Source organism: Ipomoea triloba, chromosome 5, assembly GCF_003576645.1.
Source record: "Ipomoea triloba cultivar NCNSP0323 chromosome 5, ASM357664v1".
In the NCBI taxonomy this organism is placed as follows: domain Eukaryota; kingdom Viridiplantae; phylum Streptophyta; class Magnoliopsida; order Solanales; family Convolvulaceae; genus Ipomoea; species Ipomoea triloba.
The window spans coordinates 12,889,488-12,912,650 of record NC_044920.1 but is presented as its reverse complement, the minus strand read 5'-3'; the positions used below and the strand labels follow the sequence as shown (position 1 = coordinate 12,912,650).

At 40.0% G+C, this 23,163-nt stretch overlaps 2 protein-coding genes across 3 annotated transcripts; both read left to right on the top strand.

Moving 5' to 3' along the window:
- The first annotated feature begins 1,782 nt into the window (after positions 1-1,782).
- LOC116020253 lies at positions 1,783-3,468 on the top strand. The gene is made up of 3 exons (XM_031260737.1): positions 1,783-2,412; positions 2,524-2,947; positions 3,068-3,468. Exons 1-3 carry the CDS (start codon positions 1,783-1,785, stop codon positions 3,466-3,468), a joined length of 1,455 nt encoding a protein of 484 aa, XP_031116597.1.
- Positions 3,469-18,458: 14,990 nt separating this feature from the next.
- LOC116020099 (mitogen-activated protein kinase kinase 2-like) lies at positions 18,459-22,998 on the top strand. Of its 2 annotated transcripts, none has more exons than XM_031260576.1 (9): positions 18,459-18,800; positions 18,940-19,024; positions 19,602-19,736; positions 20,139-20,363; positions 20,444-20,626; positions 21,020-21,243; positions 21,777-21,822; positions 21,922-22,025; positions 22,437-22,998. In XM_031260576.1, the coding sequence occupies exons 1-8, from the start codon at positions 18,724-18,726 to the stop codon at positions 22,009-22,011; spliced, it is 1,065 nt and encodes a 354-aa protein (XP_031116436.1). In that variant the 5' UTR covers positions 18,459-18,723; the 3' UTR covers positions 22,012-22,025; positions 22,437-22,998. The 2 variants fall into 2 exon arrangements, with proteins under 2 accessions (XP_031116436.1, XP_031116435.1); XM_031260575.1 differs by having other exon boundaries at positions 18,461-18,800; positions 22,456-22,998.
- The last annotated feature ends 165 nt before the right edge of the window (positions 22,999-23,163 follow it).

Below are 23,163 nucleotides of genomic sequence, written 5' to 3'. Positions count from 1 at the left end.
AGTTTCGGATCTGTCCAAATCAGTCATCCTCCCTATTTGCATGGTTGAGACGTGAGCATGTTTGTGTTCCATATTCATACCCACGAAATTAGTGCAAATGTGTGGTCTGCAAGGAGAAATTAGTTGAGCTCTAGCCTATAAATTGCATTCTCCATATTCGAACAAGGACAGACGAGGACTGCATCTTGTTCATTCATTCATAGCTTCTTCTTTTCCTCTCTGAGCACAACACTGTGTTACTTATCTGTGTAGCCTGTCGAAAGCGTGCCTGAACCGTCACCGGAAAATTTACGCTTTTAAGGTAGTGTTTTATAAACACGGCACAGAGTTATGTTCCTATTCATTTCAAATTCCTTCGTGTTCGGTCGTAGCACACAGTTTTCTTGTTCAGACTTCATGTTGGCGTTGTTACAGCTGAAATTCCACAACATCAAATCCCCATCTCAAACTCTTCAAGTCTTCAATTCTTCGAGATATTCATCTCGAGTTATTCGAAAGGTAACCATTCGAGTTACTATTTGAATCTTTTGTTGAGACTAACCAAAACGTAAACTTTCGAGCTATGATTCGAATTGCTTTGACTATTCAAAAATTGACTTCTCGAGTTACCATTCAGATTATTAGAATTTGAGCAAAAATAACCTAAGTCTAAAAGATAAAATAAATAGGGGACTAAATTCCTAACTTTTGGTATCATCAAAACTTAAATTACAAATGTTTCTAACAATTTCCCCATTTTCGATGATGCCAAAACCTATAATCACATTATAAGACTGTTTTAAAACTTGAATTGATTTTTCATTACAATTTAGCCTATCTATAAGGAATTTAAGTGCTAGAAATTTAAAACACTACTCAACCAACACTGAAAATTTTAAATTAATAATCTCAAAAGTATTACAATTACATTTCAGTGCAAAAAACATAAAGTAAATAAACATTACAACATATTAATCATTGCGAAGCTTGAATCCTTGCACTTGTTGATTCTTCCTTGCTTTTTCTTCCGCAATGTCCAAAACGGCGTTTATTTGCTAGCGAGTGGATACGATGTTGCCTTTTACCACTACATGATAATACATATGTGATATCTTGAAGTCGTGGTAGTTGTTGAAGGCTTCCAAAATATTATCTCCTTGAATCACTCCACAATGCCACCATCTAATCAACTTTCCAATGTTCATTCCGTCTGCAAAGGATGCAAAATTATTTCTCAAGATCTCGAACACTATGCTTGTGAGAGTTGCATTTGATGCACTCCATGTGACCCTTTGAAAAGAGTCAAGGCGTTCTTGCATTCTCTTCTCAACTTCAGCAACATCTATCTTTCTCTTTCTTTTCTCGCACTCATTATCTTCATCAATCTTGCGTAGTTGACTCTCAATTGCATAATTGCGAGTGGAGATATAGTCAATCTTTCGCTGCCTATCCCATTTCTTAGTCCATATATTGGCAGATTTTCTTATCGGAACCTTTCGCCACTACCGTCTTGGTAAGGTACAAAAGGCACTACATCACTGTACCACTTGGATTGATGGTTGTTCTTCCTCCTTTGCGCGCTTTGCTTCTATTGGAACTTGGGACTCCAAGTAATGTTTGTCTCCTTTGGCATCTTTGGCTCTCTCATCCCTTTTTAGTATCATTACTGACAACGCCAAGAGTGAAGACCTTGAAAAATATAGATAAAGACTGGGGACTGATTTTCTCTCTTGATTTACCGTTTTATTTTTGGTAGTTTTTCCGGTTGCCCTAGCCGTTACGACGGCGTCCCAGCCGCTAGGTATGGAGGTTCCGCCAGGAGCCTCTGTACCACCACCGTCGCCTCCTCCTGAAGATGACGTAGCTTCCCAACACATGCATAAAAAATCGAAGACGACGAAGAGGTCGTTTGCTGACACAGTTTCGGCGCCATCCCAGAGTTTTGATGACGTACCAGTGATTCCAGACACTCTTGACTGGGCGTTCGAAGATCCGGTGATCGAATTAGATACTGAGATGGACGATCAAGAAACTCCAGATGGTTGCCCCCGTGTCAAACTTTCGAAAGAACTGAGAACGGAGCTTTGCCGTCCATGGAAGATGGCCCTGATCGTGAAGTATTTAGGTAAAAGTATCAACTTTAATGTGCTGAAACAGCGTCTTCCGGGGATCTGGAACCTTCAAGGGAGACTGGACTTCATCGACATAGGGTATGGTTTCTTTGTGGCACGTTTTAGCAACACAGTTGATTACATGCACGTCTTATTAGACGGACCATGGAAAATCTTCGACAACTACCTAGTCATCCAAAGGTGGCAGCCAGAATTCGATCCCCTCACGGCAAAACTTACCAAAATGGCGGTTTGGGTTCGGATTCCAAGACTCCCGGTGGAATATTTCCGGGAAGATGTCATCAAAAGCGTCCTAGAAAACGTAGGTAAGCCTCTCAAGTTAGATCGTACCACAGTAGGAGTTGCGAGAGGGAGATTCGCCCGTGCAGCGATCGAGATTGATCTTGATAAACCTTTGGTCACTCATGTCTAGGTTCGAGATAAACACCGAGCTGTCGAGTATGAAGGACTACACGTAGTTTGTTTCAATTGCGGCACGGTTGGCCACAGAGAGCAGGTTTGCCCTCACACAGTTACTACAGCAGCCGAACCTAACGAAGGTGGTCTCAACAATACTCCAACTGGCGAAAAGGAGGGTGAGGCGGAACATACCTCGGGTGTTTCAGGCCCTGCCAATTCCCCACCGGTTCGGAAATACGGTTCCTGGATGCTGGTTACTAGGAAAGATGCTTTGCCAGATCGTAGAAATAACAACAAACAGACCAATCAGAATACACAGTCCAAAAGTCCAAGGAGGAATTCCTTTGATGTTCTGCAGCATGCAGATGGTGAGATGAATGACGATGCAGTCCCGACCCCGGGAAGGAACAATCTTGATCAGACCAGACGAGGCAAAGGTAAGTCTCATGCAATGGTGAATTCTAACCATAGTAATGTGGCTCCGTCCCCATAGGTTTCTAAAACTAGCAAGTCACAACCTAAGTCCAAGAACTCTGGTGTTAACCCTGCGCCTCCAGCTACTGCAAATCGACCAACGACGGTCCCAACCAACGCCAAACCGTCCAATAGCACAAGCTTGCCACCAGAGAGTGTTCCTAGTCTCCCGAACATGAATGACAGTTCCCAGCCCAGACCGACGCAGCCGACAGGGAGTAGAGGTAGCCGTCATTCCCACGGGCGTGGCGCCAATCGTAGAGGTGGTCGTGGTAGTCGGGGTCCTCCTTTAAACTTCAACGTTGCCGATGTTTGGATGGAAAAGACCGGTAACTCAGGTATTTTTCATTTTGGTAATGGTCAGGTTAATCAGATTTCTCCTGACCAGACTTCAGTTGCCCCTCACGGCACAGATACTGTTATGGATTCCACGCCAGGGGATGGCGGTTGCCAAACCTCCCCACCCGTCGCGGTTTCCTCATGATTGTCGTTTCCTGGAATTGTAGGGGCGTCGTGAATGGTCGGGCTAGAAAGCATGTCAAGCAGCTTTTAACCTCGACCAAGACCGATGTCCTTTGTCTTGTGGAGATTCGTTCTCCTAAGGTAGACAAGATGGTTAAGCTTGTTTACAACCTTGGTTTTACTAATCATTTCGTTGTTGAGCCGTTGGGTTTTGCAGGCGGTCTCTTGTTGTTTTGGAAACAGGGTTCATGTAATTTGAACATCATCTGTCATTCGACTCAAGCGATTCATACTAAATGTAGCCTTGGGCAAAATGATTGTTTTTTCACGTTCTCTTATGTTAGGTCGAACCCCTTGGCCAAGAGTCGATTTTGGGAGGAATGCAAAGTGTTCAGTGATTCCGTGGACAGTCCGTGGGTGGTCCTTGGGGACTTCAACGATATTGCCTCAATGGAAGAGTAGTGGGGTAGTGATTCGGTCAACATGCATAACATCCAGAGGTTCGTGGACGCATATAATAATTGCGGACTTATTGACCCTGGAGCGGCTGGTCCTAAGTTTACTTGGTCCCGGGCTGTAGGTAACAGAGTAATCCAACTGCGCCGACTTGATAGAGCACTCTGGAACATGAATGCTCAGGTTTCTTTCCCGGAAGCGAAGGTTGTGAATCTCCCCAGGCTTCACTCAGATCACAACCCTGTGATGTTTATTAGTAAGGCAGGTAACCCCCCAGAAAGACATCTTAGACCCATTCGCTTTGAAGCTGCTTGGCTCTGTCGTGATGACTACGGAGATATCTGGAGGGAAGCTCTACGTGATAGTAGAAGAGGTTTTGAGGAGATTATCTCGGATATTACCAACAAAAGTAACTGCTGGAACAAAAAAGTGTTTGGTAATATTTTTAAACGTAAGAAGCTTCTGGAAGATAGGATAAATAGGATTCAAATGGACCCCTGATAAGTGCCAAAAGTAGCCATATCTTAGGGGTCATTTAGGTGTAAAATATGCTATAATAGATGTCCATTAGGCCTAGAAACATGCTAAGATAGGGTAATTTCATTGCATATAGGTCTAGAGACTAATCTTGTGTGTTTTTATATAATTTGCACAATTCTTGCACTTTGCAGGACATTCCGGCGACACTTCAGTAAAACGGACGTAACCGGAGCTAGGAATGTCCAAATGAGGCGAGACAGGTGGCTATGGAACCGTATCGGCGAGAGTTACAGCATAGAAGAAGACAGAAGAAGCAAACTTCACCACGCACGCTCACACGCGTGTGAGCCGCGTGGACGCGACACAGCGCGGAAATTATTAGGGCGAGATTTTGGGGGCTATATATATGCCCTTTATAGGTCTTTTAGATCAGTTTCCAGCAGCCCCCAATAGCTTTAGATCTGATTTCCCTTTCCAAATTCTTCCCCTTTGGGGAAGAAAACATTCCTCCTTAGAATAGATTTAGGATTTGAAGATGAAGATGTAGATCCAAGAACTCTTTAGGTATAATTTCTCTTCTATTAATATAAAGTTTACTCTTTTATACTCTTGCATTGTTTATATTGCTTCTATTTATGTTTATTATGGTAGAGTAGAGTAGTTGGGTGTGTGTGCCCTTGTTGATCTATGGATTGATGCTTATAATTTGATATTATGATCTTGGTATTGTGGGAGTATGATTGATGATTTGTATGGATGATGTTGTTCAATCTTTGCTTCTATTTCCGGCCGGGATAGTTAGTGAACCGAGTGGAAGTGAGAGTGTGCGCGATAGCGGCCTTTCACGAGCCTAACTCATCTATATCTCCGCTCTTAATCCGAAAGGATGAGATCCGAGAGGAGTGGTAGGCAAGGTGTTCGATAAAATGCCTCAACCGAATGAGGATTGAGAGTTTGATAGTGACGCCACTCAATACAAAGACTGTGACTCCCTAGATCAATCCCGAAACCCAATTCTAAGCTACCTACGATAATCAATCGTTTGGCTTAACTTTGGCATGCACCCCTTTCCTTTTACCTTTTGTATTTTCTATCCCTTTTTACCTTCAAAACCAACCATGAACAACACCTCTCCCTTTGATTCTTGTAACTCTTACCTTTCAACCTCATGAATGCCAACACGTATTCGGTTCCCATTCGCCATCCTTGAGAGACACGACACTCGGGGAGTCTTGACTCTTCGTTTTACCACCTTCACACTTCACCCTCACCACCATACACACAACATCAAAATGGCGTCGTTGCCGGGGATGGCAAACGGTCATTGAGTTTTGTTGACATTTTTGAAGTAGATTTTTAAGAGTTCTTGAATTGTTTTCTTTTTGTTTGTTTTGTTTTCTTATTTTTGTTACTTGTTTGAGAAGTGAGCTTATTTGTTATTGTATATCTTGTGCTCACTTGCAACTACTTTTAGTTGCAAATATTTGTTGTTGGCTAAGCTTTGTGCAGGAATTTTTCTCTATCAAATCATTTGAAGCTTGCCAATAAGTGCTAAAATGAATCCCCATGATTACCCACATCATGGAGGACAATCCTATAGAAATTCTCAACCCCAACCATATCCCTATTACCCCCATTCCATCTATGCTTACCCTCCACCAACATACCACTACCCACCTCCATACCCTTACCCATTTCCACACCACCATTTACCACCTCCATATCACTATCCATTTCATACACACAATCATCACCATACCCATTTGAAACACCACCTCCACCTTTCCAAGAAAATTACCCTTCACAATCACCATATTTTCAAGAAATTGACTCATTAAGCTCCAAAGAAATATCCCAAAGCATAGAGAGTAAGCTTGCACAAATGATGAGAACAATCGACCCAAGCTATACTCCCGAGTCAAATTCATTCCCTACTTCCCACCTAAACACCTACTACCCACCTCCATCACAAATTCATCTAGAAAACAATACTACCCATTTCTTTGAAACACCATCCTCTTTCCCATATAGTACCCATACAAATCCTTGTGATTATATCCCACCGGCCACCGACGAAATTGAAATTCTAAAAGCGAAAATTGATGCATTCATAAGGATGGCCAAGGAGGACACGGCTAAATTGAAAGCCGAAATCAAGAGCGAACTAAAAGACTATCTTGCTACCCTCCGGGAGGAAGGACTTCCATTAGAAGAGGTTGAAACGAAGATGCTATCCATGATGGATGAGCTCATGAAAATGAATGGGTCCCGAGCTAACTCCACCATCATAGATGACATCCCCACTTTGGAAGCCAATCCAAGGATTGCACAAGAGGTTGAAAAAGCACAAAATGCTAGCAAAGAGGTGGATGCTGAAGAGAACATAGATTGTTATGCCCCGGTGCTTGAAGAAGTTCCAATTTTCGAATTGGAAGATCAAAAGGAGGTAGAGATGAAGAGTGATGATGACATTGAGACGGTGTGGGAAGATGAAGAGCCAACATATGGTAAAATTCCTAATCTTTCTTGTGCTAATATTCGTGAAAATCCTTGTGCTCTTTTTGAAAACACCCTTGACGCTTGTGTGGATGACTCCCTTTGCATTAATATTTCCATCACATGTGATTATGATTGCTTTAAATTTCGCGAGGATGATTCCATGAAAAATTTTGATGTATTGACTTATGACTATAAGGATTATCTTTTGTTTAAATATGAGTATGATTGCTTTAACTTTTTGGAAGATGAATCCTTTGTCTTGGGTGAAAGTGAGTTGATGAGTGAGGGGGATGATGCTTCATTTTACTCATGTGAGAGTGAGAGTAATTTTTGGGAAGATGAGAGAAGGGAAGGAGAGGAAGGGATGATAGAAAATGATGAGATTCTCACATTTGATCTTATGGAGAAAGTTGAGTGGAGAGACTTGACTACATTTGAAAATGAGGAAGGGAGTGAGGAGATATGGTATGAAGAGAGCGCTAAAACTGAAAAGATCTTTAGGGGAAGAGAGGATGAGGAAAAGGAAGTGAACACCATCCTAGAAGAGTTAAGGAGGGTGTTTGAGGCTAAAATTTCTCCAATCTTGCATGTTGTTCTTCCTTTATTTTTGTGGGAGTTCAAGGATGTTTCCCATCTTGGGACATTCCTTGAAGCAAAAGTTCACGGGACGCTTGGTAAGGTCCCAAAATCTGTGTGCTTCGAAGGATAGAGCACACCACGTCTGGCCAGGAGACGTTAAACCATGGCGCACTTGGGCGGCAATCCCAACGTTATCCTTAGATTAGAACTTTATTTCTTGTTTACTTTTTCTTTTCCTTCGTTATTAGCAATTTTTCTTTTTTAGGATAGCCTTGCTTGAGCTAACATTGCAGGTGATTTTGGTGCTAAGCCATGACGAATGAGCTAAACTGGATCAAACATGGAAGGCAAAAACCAGGAGACGAAGAAGGTGATCAGCATTGTTGACTACGCCTGCTCACACGCGTGGTGAGAGGCGTGGAATCTTTCCAGAGCCGCTCCACGAGGACCACCACGCGTGTGAGTCACGTGGACAGGTCCTGGACAGATTTTCGTGCATTATTTTCTTTTCATCCAATTTTTATGAGCCTCCAAGGTCTGGCCGTGCCAAGAATCATCTCCTATCTTGATTTACATATATTTCTTATTGCTTTTGTTTTAAGTTACTTACCTTGTTTTAGGATTTATGCTTTCATTATAAATAAAAGAACTTCCGCCAGGCCATTGCACGTCAATTGGTTGTCTTCTTGCGCTAACATTGTTTCATGTAGCTTGGAGAACGAAGGCAAAAGAGATGCTAGAAGCTTAAAGTGTGGAAATGAAGGGATGCTTACTTGGTTGTAAACCTCTTATCCCTTTTACCTTTTCATGCCTCGTTTTTCAATTCTAAAGTGTGGAAATTGAATTGTTATACGTGTTCCTTGCATACTTGATAAACACATGCTATTTTGCACCCACAAAATGCTATATTGTTGATACCCCACACCCTCGGAAACACTTCTAAAGTGTGGAAAGGGTTTGATTGATATTGAATGGTCGTGCTCCTTTGTTCCACTTGATCTTCATGGCAACATCGAGGACGATGTTTGTTTTAAAGTGTGGAAAGGATGCACCTTGTGCTTATATTGTTTGTTTGCTTGATTGATTTATTGGTCTTGTCTTATGGGTGTGTTTTATCTTTGGAGAGTGTGTCATTGTTCACATTATCTATGGAGAATGTTAATCATATGCCAAAAATAAAATTTTTTCTCTTTGAATATCCATGGGAAGTACCCCTTCTTTGACCAAATGAGCTTTAAATTCTTGAATGCTTGCATGATATTCACCTCTTATTTTTCTTAGACCTTAGTCAATGATCTCTCGAAGTGGGAGTGTGCACCCCTTAATTTTAGAAAGATATATAAGTGAAAGCGAAGCCCGAAATTGAACTAATTTTGGTAGAGCATGGGGCAAAAGGTGAGCCTAATAGTGAGCTTAGAGTGAAAAATCCCTTAATCCCAAGAAAAAGGCATGAGGGGTTGTATGGAGAAACAGTAGAAAAGGCAAAAGGCCAATCCTAGAGATAAAAATTGAGGAAAGCCATCTCGCTAGGTTGTGTTCAACCATAGTCTTCATAAAAAGCAAAAGCTATACCTGGAGTCGGTTGTCCACATAAAATGCTCCTAGGAGATGAGAAAATAGAGCGGAGGTGAGCCGCTTCGCTAGGATTCGGGCACCCATTGCACTGTCTACAAAAAAAGCATGGAGCTCCATGTGAAGTCGGGTCGCCCGATGGCGTTATCCTAGGAAGTGAGAAGAAAGAGTGATCGCCCAAGCCATGGCGATGAGCGGTCCATGTCCCTACCCTCACATATTTTACGCGTTGGGCTTTGGCGTCTAGTTGAAAAGTATTGGTTGAGGTGTGCACATCGTTCCCACTAGGGGGCTCGGCTTGAAGGCCTTTGTAAAATTTGAGGTGAATCTAATTTGGATTGCATGCTTGGTTGAATGAAGGGTGTGTGCGTTGCATTGTCCAAATGAGACCATAGGGGTTTTGCTTCGTTTGTATATTCTTAGAGTGTATGGCATGTGGTTACCATTCTGTGTAGATAATGTGCAGAATTTCACCCACTCCGTTGTTACACCCTAGAGTTGATAGACCGATTAATTGATTGAGTAACACAGCTACCTTTGGCACTTAAATGATTAGTGTTTAATTGTGAATTGCTTGAGGACAAGCAAAGTTAAAGTGTGGAAAATTTGATAAGTGCCAAAAGTAGCCATATTTTAGGGGTTATTTAGGTGTAAAATATGCTATAATAGATGTCCATTAGGCCTAGAAACATGCTAAGATAGAGTAATTTCATTGCATATAGGTCTAGGGACTAATCTTGTGTGTTTTTATATAATTTGCACAATTCTTGCACTTCGTAGGGCATTCCGGCGACACTTAAGTAAAACGGACGTAACCGGAGCTAGGAATGTCCAAATGAGGCGAGACAGGTGGCTATGGAACCGTATCGGCGAGAGCTACAACATAGAAGAAGACAGAAGAAGCAAACTTCACCACGCACGCTCACACGCGTGTGAGCGGCGTGGTTGCTTACTGGTTCGCTCCCACGCACGCTCACACGCGTGGACGCGACACAGCGCGAAAATTATTAGGGCGAGATTTTGGGGGCTATATATATGCCCTTTATAGGTCTTTTAGATCAGTTTCCAGCAGCCCCCAATAGCTTTAGATCTGATTTCCCTTTCCAAATTCTTCCCCTTTGGGGAAGAAAACATTCCTCCTTAGAATAGATTTAGGATTTGAAGATGAAGATGTAGATCCAAGAACTCTTTAGGTATAATTTCTCTTCTATTAATATAAAGTTTACTCTTTTATACTCTTGCATTGTTTATATTGCTTCTATTTATGTTTATTATGGTAGAGTAGAGTAGTTGGGTGTGTGTGCCCTTGTTGATCTATGGATTGATGCTTATAATTTGATATTATGATCTTGGTATTGTGGGAGTATGATTGATGATTTGTATGGATGATGTTGTTCAATCTTTGCTTCTATTTCCGGCCGGGATAGTTAGTGAACCGAGTGGAAGTGAGAGTGTGCGCGATAGCGGCCTCTCACGAGCCCAACTCATCTATATCTCCGTTCTTAATCCGAAAGGATGAGATCCGAGAGGAGTGGTAGGCAAGGTGTTCGATAAAATGCCTCAACCGAATGAGGATTGAGAGTTTGAGTGTGACGCCACTCAATACAAAGACTGTGACTCCCTAGATCAATCCCGAAACCCAATTCTAAGCTACCTACGATAATCAATCGTTTGGCTTAACTTTGGCATGCACCCCTTTCCTTTTACCTTTTGTATTTTCTATCCCTTTTTACCTTCAAAACCAACCATGAACAACACCTCTCCCTTTGATTCTTGTAACTCTTACCTTTCAACCTCATGAATGCCAACACGTATTCGGTTCCCATTCGCCATCCTTGAGAGACACGACACTCGGGGAGTCTTGACTCTTCGTTTTACCACCTTCACACTTCACCCTCACCACCATACACACAACATCAACCCCCAATACCACTCTTCTAGGGAGCTACAATCTCTAGAAAGGAGCCTCACCAATAAGCTCAACGGGGTCCTGGACCAAGAAGAAGCCCATTGGTTTCAAAAATCAAGACAAGACTAGATTAAGAACGGTGATAGGAATACCCGGTTCTACCATAATGCGGCTTTGATAAGAAGAAATAGGAACCGTATCAGATTTCCTCAAAATACAGGGGAACTGGACTGATGAGCCATCACTCTTGTCTCACCACATTACGGATTATTTCGCTACTCTGTTTTGCAGGAATCCTCCCTCAAATGCCACTACGTTGGTTCCGACAGCTGACACTTTAAAGATCTCTAACTTTCAAGCTTTGAACTTGGTCCGTAGAGCGTCTAGTGAAGAAGTAAAGAGAGCTCTGTTTGGTATGAAGAAATACGGGAGCCCAGGCCCTGATGGGATTCCAGCTATCTTTTATCAACACTTCTGGGGCGAAGCGAATCTGATCGCTATGGTGAATCAAGCTATCCTTAGCGGGAGGGTTCCCAAGTCGCTTCTTAAGGCCTATATGACCCTCATCCCTAAAAAGGAGGTGCCGGAATCTGCCGCAGACTTTCGGCCTATCACGCTGCTCAATGTCGCGTTTAAACTGATCTCCAAAGTAATGGTTAATAGGATGAGACCGTTAATGTGTAATCTCATTGGCCCTCATCAAAACAGCTTTCTTCCAGGGCGGTCAACTATGGATAACGTGATTCTGACTCAAGAGATCATCCACACGATGAATAAAAAGAGAGGGAAGAAAGGGCTTATGGTGGTCAAAGTGGACCTCCACAAAGCCTACGACAGCGTGGATTGATCTTTCTTGGAAGAAACACTGATCGGCTTCAACTTCCCGAGAGGGTTTGTTGACCTCATTCTTTACTCCTTAAGTGAGAGCGAGATTTCAATCCTTTGGAATGGCGGCCGCCTTACTCACTTCACTCCTGGCCGGGGTCTCCGTTAGGGAGATCCTCTTGCGCCTTATCTCTTCAACTTGGTAATGGAGCGATTGGCTCACGACATCCAAAGCTCGGTCAATAGAGGCACCTGGAAACCGATTCGCATTACTAGAGGCGGATTAGGTCTTTCTCATCTTTTCTTCGCAGATAACCTACTTCTCTTCGGAGAAGCGTCAGTTCATCAAGCCTCGGTCATCTCGGATTGTCTTAACAGGTTCAGTGGGGCCTCGGGCCTCAAGGTAAATCTCTCCAAATCTCAAATTTTTTGTTCTCCTAACACTAATGCAAGTCTGAAGAGAGACATCGGTGACAAAACGGGCATTCCCATTTCCACACAGCTTGGGTCTCATCTAGGTATTCCTGTGCTTCATAAAAGGGTCTCCAAAGACACTTTCACAGGAGTGATCGATAAGATGAGGAGAAAACTAAGTTCTTGGAAGGCGAACTCTCTCAGCATGGCAGGTCGGAGAACTCTCGTTCAATCCTCCTTAGCGACGATTCCTACCTATACGATGCAAGCTATGGCCCTCCCTTCAAGTACATGTAAAGAGATCGATAAAATCTGCAGGAACTTCCTTTGGGGTCACTCGGAGTCCTCCAACAAAATCCATACTGTTAGTTGGTCGGATATCTGCAAACCCCGGCACTTGGGCGGACTAGGCCTCCAGAAAGCCAAAGATTTCAATTCAGCCTTCCTTACCAAACAGGCTTGGCAACTCTTGACGAACAATGAGAAGTTATGGGTAAAAGTCCTGTGCGAAAAATATGTTAAGGACGGGGATTTTCTTTCCTCCAATTGTGGCAACGGATGCTCATGGGGGTGGCGGAGTATCTCCAAAGGTAAACAGATTCTGGCATCAGGGGTTAAATGGAAGGTTGGCAAAGGGGACTCTATCAAGTTCTGGGAGGATTATTGGACGGGTGACAAACCCCTAGCTCTTCTTACTGATACAAACGCCGAAAATAGACACCCACTTCTCGTCAAGGACTTTATCAACCATGACAAGACATGGAATGTTTCGGCTCTTGAAGACCTGATTCCAATTAACAACATCAATGATATTAGGGCTATTCCTCTTCCCATCGACGACGACCAAGATGACGCTATCACGTGGCCACACTCAGGTACGGGTTTAGTCACGGTTAACTCAGCTTTTTCGTTCATTGCAGGGAATGGCGACATAACTCCAACGCATGAGTGGGTCTGGAATCTCAAGTGCGCTGAAAAGATTAAAATCTTCATCTGGAAAGTCACCCTCAACGGCATCCTGACAAATGCGGAGAGAGTTCGGAGGGGCCTGACTGCCGATCCCAACTGTCCACGGTGCGGCCTTGGAGATGAAACACTTGATCACCTTTTCAGAGAGTGCTTCGCGGCGAGAGACTGCTGGAATTTGGCGAACCCACCGTTCAACTTCAACACAAGTAATCATCTTCCGATTCCGCGCTGGATCGAATCTTTCTGCACAGATACGAAAGGTGGCCGAAATACTGAACACTGGAGGACGTTGTTTCCATACCTCCTCTGGAACCTGTGGAAAAGCCGAAATAGCCGTGTCTTCAACAGAGCGCCTTGGTCGTCGCTGCATGTTCTTGGTCAGGCGAAAAAACAGGCCTCCGATGCGCAATTCTTCCTGCTCAAAAGGAATGGTCCGTTGATTGCTAAACAAAGGTGGATCCAGTGGACACCTCCCCCGCTTGGTATGATGAAAGTTAACACAGATGGTGCACGTAAATCCTCCTCCGGCTTGGCTAGTGCAGGTGGGCTCATCCGAGATCATCGAGGCAGTTGGTGTGGTGGATTTACATGCAAGATTGGGAACACCAACAGTCTTATTGCTGAGCTTTGGGGATTACGGGAGGGGTTGAAACTCGCCCTGCAATATGGATACTCCTCTATCACGTTGGAAACAGATTCAGAAACGGCGGTCAAAATTCTCTCCAAGGACCGTCCCCTCGATCAACAGGAGGATACTCTCATTTCTGACTGTAAGGTCCTCAGCAGACAGTTCCTCAACTTCAAACTGACACACATTCTGCGTGAGGGATGTGCCGATTTCCTCGCAAACCAGGGATAGAATTCTCCGTGGGGTACCACGATTCTTGACACTCCACCAGGGAGGTTGCTAACGCTCCTTGCTTGCGACGCTAAGGAAGTCTCTTCTAGGAGGATTCGATAATTTCTGGAGCCAGTTGGCTCCTTTCTTTCACCAAAAAAAAAAAGGAGTGAAGACCTCAAACTTGTTGTGGAGATCACTAAGGATTTTGTGAATAATCTTCATATTCCCTTTCAACGCTTCGGTGTCATCCTTTATGTATAGAACAGATATTACCTTGTAAACAATCATGGGTATTTTTTTAAAAAGAATATATTAAAGATTCTTAAAAATTTTCTAATTTGATGACATGGAAAAATAAAATTAGAAAAATGATGACATATTATTTATGTGGATGTTTTGGATGATTTTACCCTATTTCATTAATGAAGAAAATGATTTCTTGCAATGAAATATGGTACAAATAAAAGTTGTTATATAATGTTTTAACTACAGTGTACTACACTACTGTGTATGTATAGTGGGGTATTCAAAATTGTTCGGCAATGAAATTCCATGAAAATTGATATATGAAAATTAAATATAATAACTTAAGATATTGTATTGGGTAAATTTTANAAGTTATGGGTAAAAGTCCTGTGCGAAAAATATGTTAAGGACGGGGATTTTCTTTCCTCCAATTGTGGCAACGGATGCTCATGGGGGTGGCGGAGTATCTCCAAAGGTAAACAGATTCTGGCATCAGGGGTTAAATGGAAGGTTGGCAAAGGGGACTCTATCAAGTTCTGGGAGGATTATTGGACGGGTGACAAACCCCTAGCTCTTCTTACTGATACAAACGCCGAAAATAGACACCCACTTCTCGTCAAGGACTTTATCAACCATGACAAGACATGGAATGTTTCGGCTCTTGAAGACCTGATTCCAATTAACAACATCAATGATATTAGGGCTATTCCTCTTCCCATCGACGACGACCAAGATGACGCTATCACGTGGCCACACTCAGGTACGGGTTTAGTCACGGTTAACTCAGCTTTTTCGTTCATTGCAGGGAATGGCGACATAACTCCAACGCATGAGTGGGTCTGGAATCTCAAGTGCGCTGAAAAGATTAAAATCTTCATCTGGAAAGTCACCCTCAACGGCATCCTGACAAATGCGGAGAGAGTTCGGAGGGGCCTGACTGCCGATCCCAACTGTCCACGGTGCGGCCTTGGAGATGAAACACTTGATCACCTTTTCAGAGAGTGCTTCGCGGCGAGAGACTGCTGGAATTTGGCGAACCCACCGTTCAACTTCAACACAAGTAATCATCTTCCGATTCCGCGCTGGATCGAATCTTTCTGCACAGATACGAAAGGTGGCCGAAATACTGAACACTGGAGGACGTTGTTTCCATACCTCCTCTGGAACCTGTGGAAAAGCCGAAATAGCCGTGTCTTCAACAGAGCGCCTTGGTCGTCGCTGCATGTTCTTGGTCAGGCGAAAAAACAGGCCTCCGATGCGCAATTCTTCCTGCTCAAAAGGAATGGTCCGTTGATTGCTAAACAAAGGTGGATCCAGTGGACACCTCCCCCGCTTGGTATGATGAAAGTTAACACAGATGGTGCACGTAAATCCTCCTCCGGCTTGGCTAGTGCAGGTGGGCTCATCCGAGATCATCGAGGCAGTTGGTGTGGTGGATTTACATGCAAGATTGGGAACACCAACAGTCTTATTGCTGAGCTTTGGGGATTACGGGAGGGGTTGAAACTCGCCCTGCAATATGGATACTCCTCTATCACGTTGGAAACAGATTCAGAAACGGCGGTCAAAATTCTCTCCAAGGACCGTCCCCTCGATCAACAGGAGGATACTCTCATTTCTGACTGTAAGGTCCTCAGCAGACAGTTCCTCAACTTCAAACTGACACACATTCTGCGTGAGGGATGTGCCGATTTCCTCGCAAACCAGGGATAGAATTCTCCGTGGGGTACCACGATTCTTGACACTCCACCAGGGAGGTTGCTAACGCTCCTTGCTTGCGACGCTAAGGAAGTCTCTTCTAGGAGGATTCGATAATTTCTGGAGCCAGTTGGCTCCTTTCTTTCACCAAAAAAAAAAAGGAGTGAAGACCTCAAACTTGTTGTGGAGATCACTAAGGATTTTGTGAATAATCTTCATATTCCCTTTCAACGCTTCGGTGTCATCCTTTATGTATAGAACAGATATTACCTTGTAAACAATCATGGGTATTTTTTTAAAAAGAATATATTAAAGATTCTTAAAAATTTTCTAATTTGATGACATGGAAAAATAAAATTAGAAAAATGATGACATATTATTTATGTGGATGTTTTGGATGATTTTACCCTATTTCATTAATGAAGAAAATGATTTCTTGCAATGAAATATGGTACAAATAAAAGTTGTTATATAATGTTTTAACTACAGTGTACTACACTACTGTGTATGTATAGTGGGGTATTCAAAATTGTTCGGCAATGAAATTCCATGAAAATTGATATATGAAAATTAAATATAATAACTTAAGATATTGTATTGGGTAAAATTTTATTTTATTTTATTTTAAAAATAAATTAATATTTTTAGATTTTTGGATAATTGAATAACTTAAGATATTGTATTGGGTAAAATTTTATTTTATTTTATTTTAAAAATAAATTAATATTTTTAGATTTTTGGATAATTGAATAACTTAAGATATTGTATTGGGTAAAATTTTATTTTATTTTATTTTAAAAATAAATTAATATTTTTAGATTTTTGGATAATTGAATAACTTAAGATATTGTATTGGGTAAAATTTTATTTTATTTTATTTTAAAAATAAATTAATATTTTTAGATTTTTGGATAATTGAATAACTTAAGATATTGTATTGGGTAAAATTTTATTTTATTTTATTTTAAAAATAAATTAATATTTTTAGATTTTTGGATAATTGAATAACTTAAGATATTGTATTTTTGAATGGTTTCTTGCAATGAAAAATGGCAGAGATCAAAGTTGCTATATACAGTTTGAATTACAGTGTACTGTGTATGTATAGCGGGCTATTCAATGTCGTTCAACAATGAAATTCCATTAAAATCGATATATGAAAATTAAATTATTTTTTAAAAAATAATAAAATTTACCCAATACAATATCTTAAGTTATTATAAAAATAATTTAATTTTCATATATCGATTTTAATGGAATCTCATTGTTGAACGACATTGAATAGCCCGCTATACATACACAGTACACTGTAATTGAAACTTTATATAGCAACTTTGATCTCTGCCATTTTTCATTGCAAGAAATCATTCAAAAATACAATATCTTAAGTTATTCAATTATCCAAAAATCTAAAAATATTAATTTATTTTTAAAATAAAATAAAATAAAATTTTACCCAATACAATATCTTAAGTTATTATAAAAATAATTTAATTTTCATATATCGATTTCCATGAAATCTCATTGCCGAACGATAGTGAATACCCCGCTATACATACACTGTAGTTAAAACTTGAACTAATATCATTTTTGGTCCCACGACTTTCGAGGTCTTATCACTTTTGGTGCACAACTTTAAATTTTTTCAATTTTGGTACCTAACTTTGTTATTTTTATCAGTTTTGGTCCTTCCGGCCAAATTGATGGCAAAATGTTGCAGAATTTTATATTTTAAGGACAAAATCATTAGCCCAAAGAAAGATCTTCAATATCTAAACAAAAGAAAAACCATATTAAGAGAAAAATAAAGATTTGTCAATCGTCGATGCTATAAATCTCATAGATCTCTATCTAGTTTCTGTCTGTCTTCCCCATTATTTGCGCCGATAAAACACCTATAAATATGATTTTACAGTAATTTTGTTTAGATAATGAAGACGTTTCATTGAGATGACGATTTTACCCTTAAAATATAAAATTCGACAATATTTCACCGTCAATTTGGCCGAAAGGATCAAAACTGATAAAAATTATAAAGTTAGGGACCAAAATTGAAAAAATTTATAAAGTTGTGCACCAAAATTGATAAAACTCAAAAGTCGTGGGACCAAAAGTGATATTAATTCTTAAAACTTTATATAGCAATTTTGATTTCTACCCTATTTCATTGCAAGAAATTATTTTTTTCATTAATGAAATAGGGTAGAAATCATCCAAAACATCCACATAAATAACATGTCATCATTTTTTCTAATTTTATTTTTCCATGTCATCAAATTAAATAAGTAACTTGTTAGAAATAGACTAAAAATACTAAATGAAAAATTATTAAAAATATAATAATCTAGATGAACCATATTTTAGTTCATGGTGCTAGATGAACAATCAAGGATAGTACTACCTTGGCGGACCCTTTTGCCAATATTATTCCGTACGCTTCAGTATTGCATTGCAGATAGTGGCGGGTAAGATAATAAGAAAAAGAAAAGAAAAAAAAAAGAAGAGAAAAGTCAAGGAAGACAGCTTCGTTCTCTTTTCTTCTCTGGTCATTTTCCTCAGCAATCAACTCCACTGAAATACATAATTAACATATACATGTATTTGTTTTTGTATTTCCATTTGCATTACCCCACCTTCATTTACCAGAAGACCCAGAGTGCATAGATAGAGACACTACTAGAGAGGGAGAGAGGAGCTACTCTAAAGATTTGCAAAGTTTTGTTTATTAACTACAGATAAGGAAAAGAAATCTGAATACCCTTACTTTGTTTTAGAAAGATAGAATTGCGATGAAGAAAGGAGCTTTAGCCCCAAATCTCAAGCTCTCTCTTCCTCCTCCTGATGAAGATAGTCTCTCCAAATTCCTGTACTTCTCTCTCTTTCTCTCTATTCCTCTGTGTGTTTGTGTTTATGTATACAAATGAGGCTATATATATATATTCTTTTTTTTTTTAATGGTGTATTCCTTCTTTCTGATCCTTTGATGGGATTACTGTGCTGTGTAGGACTGAATCAGGAACATTTAAGGATGGGGATCTGCTGGTGAACAAAGATGGAGTTCGAATTGTTTCCCAAAAACAAGTTGAACCTGTATGCTTCTTATGAAATTTTTTACTTTCAAGATTTCATTTTTCTCCACTTCCTTTTCAGTACAGTAAACCTTTTTTTTTTTTAATAATTTTTTTTTGGAGTTGACCTGGTGAATGAGAATTCATTAAACTAGGACTTTTTGAACTGGTGATATGAGAATTCCTTAGAGTGATGATACTATTATTTATTTTATATAATTTACTTGTTGATATCTATTTAAATATCTGAATTTTGTTCTTTACATTATATAATAGATGTTATTCATTAAGTTTACTATGACCTTGGATTCACATGGCTATACAAAAGTTGATGAGCATTATTAACAAATGTGATGAATGGATACTTCAACTGCAATGAATACTAAAAGAAATTATAATGATGAACTTTCATTGTAATTGTGATGAACAGCTGCTTTGAAGCTCACAATGTTTGGTGAGCATAGGCTTGTGATATAATCAGCCATTGCTACTAGTACTGCGGTTTTGGTTAGATTAGTAATAGCAAAAGACTTATTTTGATTTCATTTTCATTGAAACTATTAGAAGTTACTGATCATTCGTCTTGATTCTTCTTTTAGTCCTCAGTTATACGTCCGTCAGATAATCAGTTATGCTTAGCAGACTTTGAATCTATTAAAGTTATTGGAAAGGGAAATGGTGGGGTTGTGCGACTGGTTCAACACAAGTGGACTGGCCAATTTTTTGCTCTCAAGGTACACCATAGCTTCAAGTGGAGTTCTATATATTTTGGTCCCTGAATCATTTTGAAAGTCACTCATGTACTATTTTTTAAAGAGAAAAAAAAAAAAAGCGACTTTGAAGCATAAAAGATAAAGAATAGGGAGGATAAAAGTTGATTTTGATTGAGCATAATATTTGGATGATGTCTATGATGCATTCCACAAGCAGAACCTTTAACCTTCCTGTTCTTTGCCTACCTTATTTTGCACTGGCTTTAGAATTTAGATAGTGTTGTCTAAACGGGCAAATGTGATATTTATAAATACCTAGTTTCACTCTTATGTACTTCTATATTTGCAACTACGAGAACTTCCCTTGATTTATTACTCTTGTTGCCATCTTGTAAGCAGCCGTTTTGATGCAAATGTGTGCAGGTTATTCAAATGAATATAGACGAGTCTATTCGCAGGCATATTGCACAGGAACTGAGAATTAATCAGTCATCACAATGCCCTTATGTTGTTGTATGTTACCAATCCTTTTTTGATAATGGTGCCATCTCCATAATCCTGGAGTACATGGATGGTGGATCTCTGGCAGATTTCTTGAAATTAGTCAAGAGAATTCCAGAACCTTATCTTGCTGCTATCTGCAAGCAGGTAGGAAGTAAACCGTTTGTAACTTTAAACTGCAGTGAATCCAACTACTACAATTAATATTTTTTTCCCACATTAACCAGGTACTCAAGGGCTTGTGGTATCTTCATCATGAAAAGCATATCATTCACAGGGACTTGAAGCCTTCAAATTTGCTAATGAATCACAGGGGTGATGTTAAGATAACTGATTTCGGCGTGAGTGTAGTACTAGCGAGCACATCTGGAGCGGCTAATACCTTTGTTGGAACCTACAATTATATGTCGGTGAGTATAATAGGCTGTCCATATATGCAGTAAAACCTTGTTAGTACTTGCAATTATGTTTGTGAATGAAAAATGTAGGATGACATGTTGTTTGCAAGATTCCATTGGATATGCTTTCTTTTGCATTGAATTACGCTATGCTTGGCACTTTCCTCCAAGTTTCTAATTGTTGGGCGGAGGCCGGTAAGGGCCAAGTCCAGCACCATGTGGCTAAGGGGATTGTTGGGCAGAGGCTGGTAAAGGGCCAAGTCCAGCACTCTGGCTCTCGAAAATGTGTGGTGGTATAAGGAAATAAGGTTGCGCCTTCGCTACTAGCTATAGCTTTTGGCATAATGGTAAGCGCTTGATCCTGATCCTAACACTAATGATTTGATTCTTAATTGTTTGCTGCAGCCAGAGAGAATTGCTGGAAGCAGCCATGGCTATAGCAGTGACATCTGGAGCCTCGGTTTGGTTTTACTTGAGTGTGCAACAGGTGATTTCCCATATTGCCCACCACAGCCAGAGGAAGGATGGACTAATGTTTATGAACTCATGGAAACTATAGTTGATCAACCAGAGCCTTGTGCACCTTCTGATCAATTTTCTCCACAGTTCTGCTCATTTATCTCTTCATGGTATGTGTCAATATTTAAATTTACTTCTCATACATAATATAAGCAGTTCCTCGTAATTGTTGGAAGCTGCCCAATTGATCTTTCGATGCCTGTGTTTCTGGTGTTGAAAAATTAGCAGTCGAATGAGGCCACCTGTTCATGTCTGCAAGACTGCAATCTGTGTTTCCAGTATGTTGAAACTAACAATTCAAACATCTAAGACACATGTATGCAGCCCTAGTATACCCGAAAAGTATTAAAAACCTAAAGATTGGAAAGGAAAAGGACACACCCAATTTTCCGTTTTACATCCTGACCTCTCTGGTAGTGTAATCACCCATTGATCTTAGTCCTTTCAAATTGTTTAGTTCAACACATGCATTTCTCGTTACTCCTGCCAGATTCCTACATAATTTCTTATGCCTTTGATACTGCACCTTAAGAAGTTAAATGGAAAACCTAATTCCACATGTTAACAACACAAATGGACATATATGACATATCTTGGTTTGGGTTTTAATTGTGCATGATCTTAAATAGTTGTCTTAAATTAGTGTGCAGAAGGACCCCAAGAAGAGACTGTCAGCAAATGAATTAATGGTATTGATAGTACTTTACCTTCACTCTCAAAACCTGTTTTCACTCATTAATTGTTGTAACATATAACGATTGACTGCAATGTCCATGATATGCATGCAGAGACACCCTTTCATCACTATGTACGACAATCTGGATATCGATCTTGCAGCTTACTTTACAGCTGTAGGACCTCGACGTGCAGCATTTTGATCTATATATAATTGGTATGTTATACCTCAGAGTATTTATTGCTTGTTTGTCTTCAATTTAGAAGTTTGAGGACATTCTGCAGATATGTTGTGTAAAGCTCCTTCGAGTAAAGAAAGGAGAAAGATCCATACATCGAATTTCATTGGGCTAGGGTCACTCAGTTGGGACTATAATGCTCATGGACCAAACAGCACTAAAAGACCAAATCCAATCAATTAGCTAGTCTAATCCATGACCTTATAAACCCATATTTTCTCTCTTATTTTCAATATGGGACTCTTAACAATACTAGTTCTCCATATCATCACGATCAACATAGAACTTTACTCTGCATCTCAGATAACTGATAACCTGAACTTCACAAATTTGGCTCTGCTGTTTTAGCTATACGGGATTGCACTGCATGTATAGCTCATACTTTCTAGTATCTTGTGTCATATTTAGGTATCTTCCCATCTTTTACTTGAATCTTGAAGTACTCATAAGGCGATGCTCGTCTTCAATATTTGTTTGAACCGCCAAGCCTATACAGAAGCTTGTGAAGTGTCTCCCGCCACTGATCCAGCATTTCATGCCTCCAACAGTAACTCGATCATCTACAACGGGATGCATAAATAAAGAGGCTTTAATTTGGTGAGTATCTTTGTTGCATGAACATCGAGTGAGATGAATTTAAAAGAGAATAAAGGGAAGTAATTGTGTCGGTTCTTGCTAGACAGATGTAGACACCCATTTGGAATACATTTTTTTTTTCTTGTCCCCTGTATGTTTATTTGTAATTTATGTTATGTTCTAAGTGCCTGTTAAAGGCAAGCTGTCTACTTATTTGCAAGTGCAATTAGTTGCTTTTATTTCAATTGTGGTCTTAAGCTCTCAGTTCCATGTGAGCAGTGGATGAACTATATTTACTGTGATGAACATTTGCTGTAGGGGTTCACAATGTATGGTGGATTGGAGTCCATATATTTTACTCTCCCTCACTCCCAATCATTATACTGTGGACTGATATAAAATTTAATTTTAGTATATTGAATGTTTATTTTTTAAAAATTTATTTTGTTAAAAAATTCATTATTTGATATATATTATTTAAAAATAAACCTTCACTACATCAATAATGAACATTCATAAAAATGAAGATTTATCAGTGAT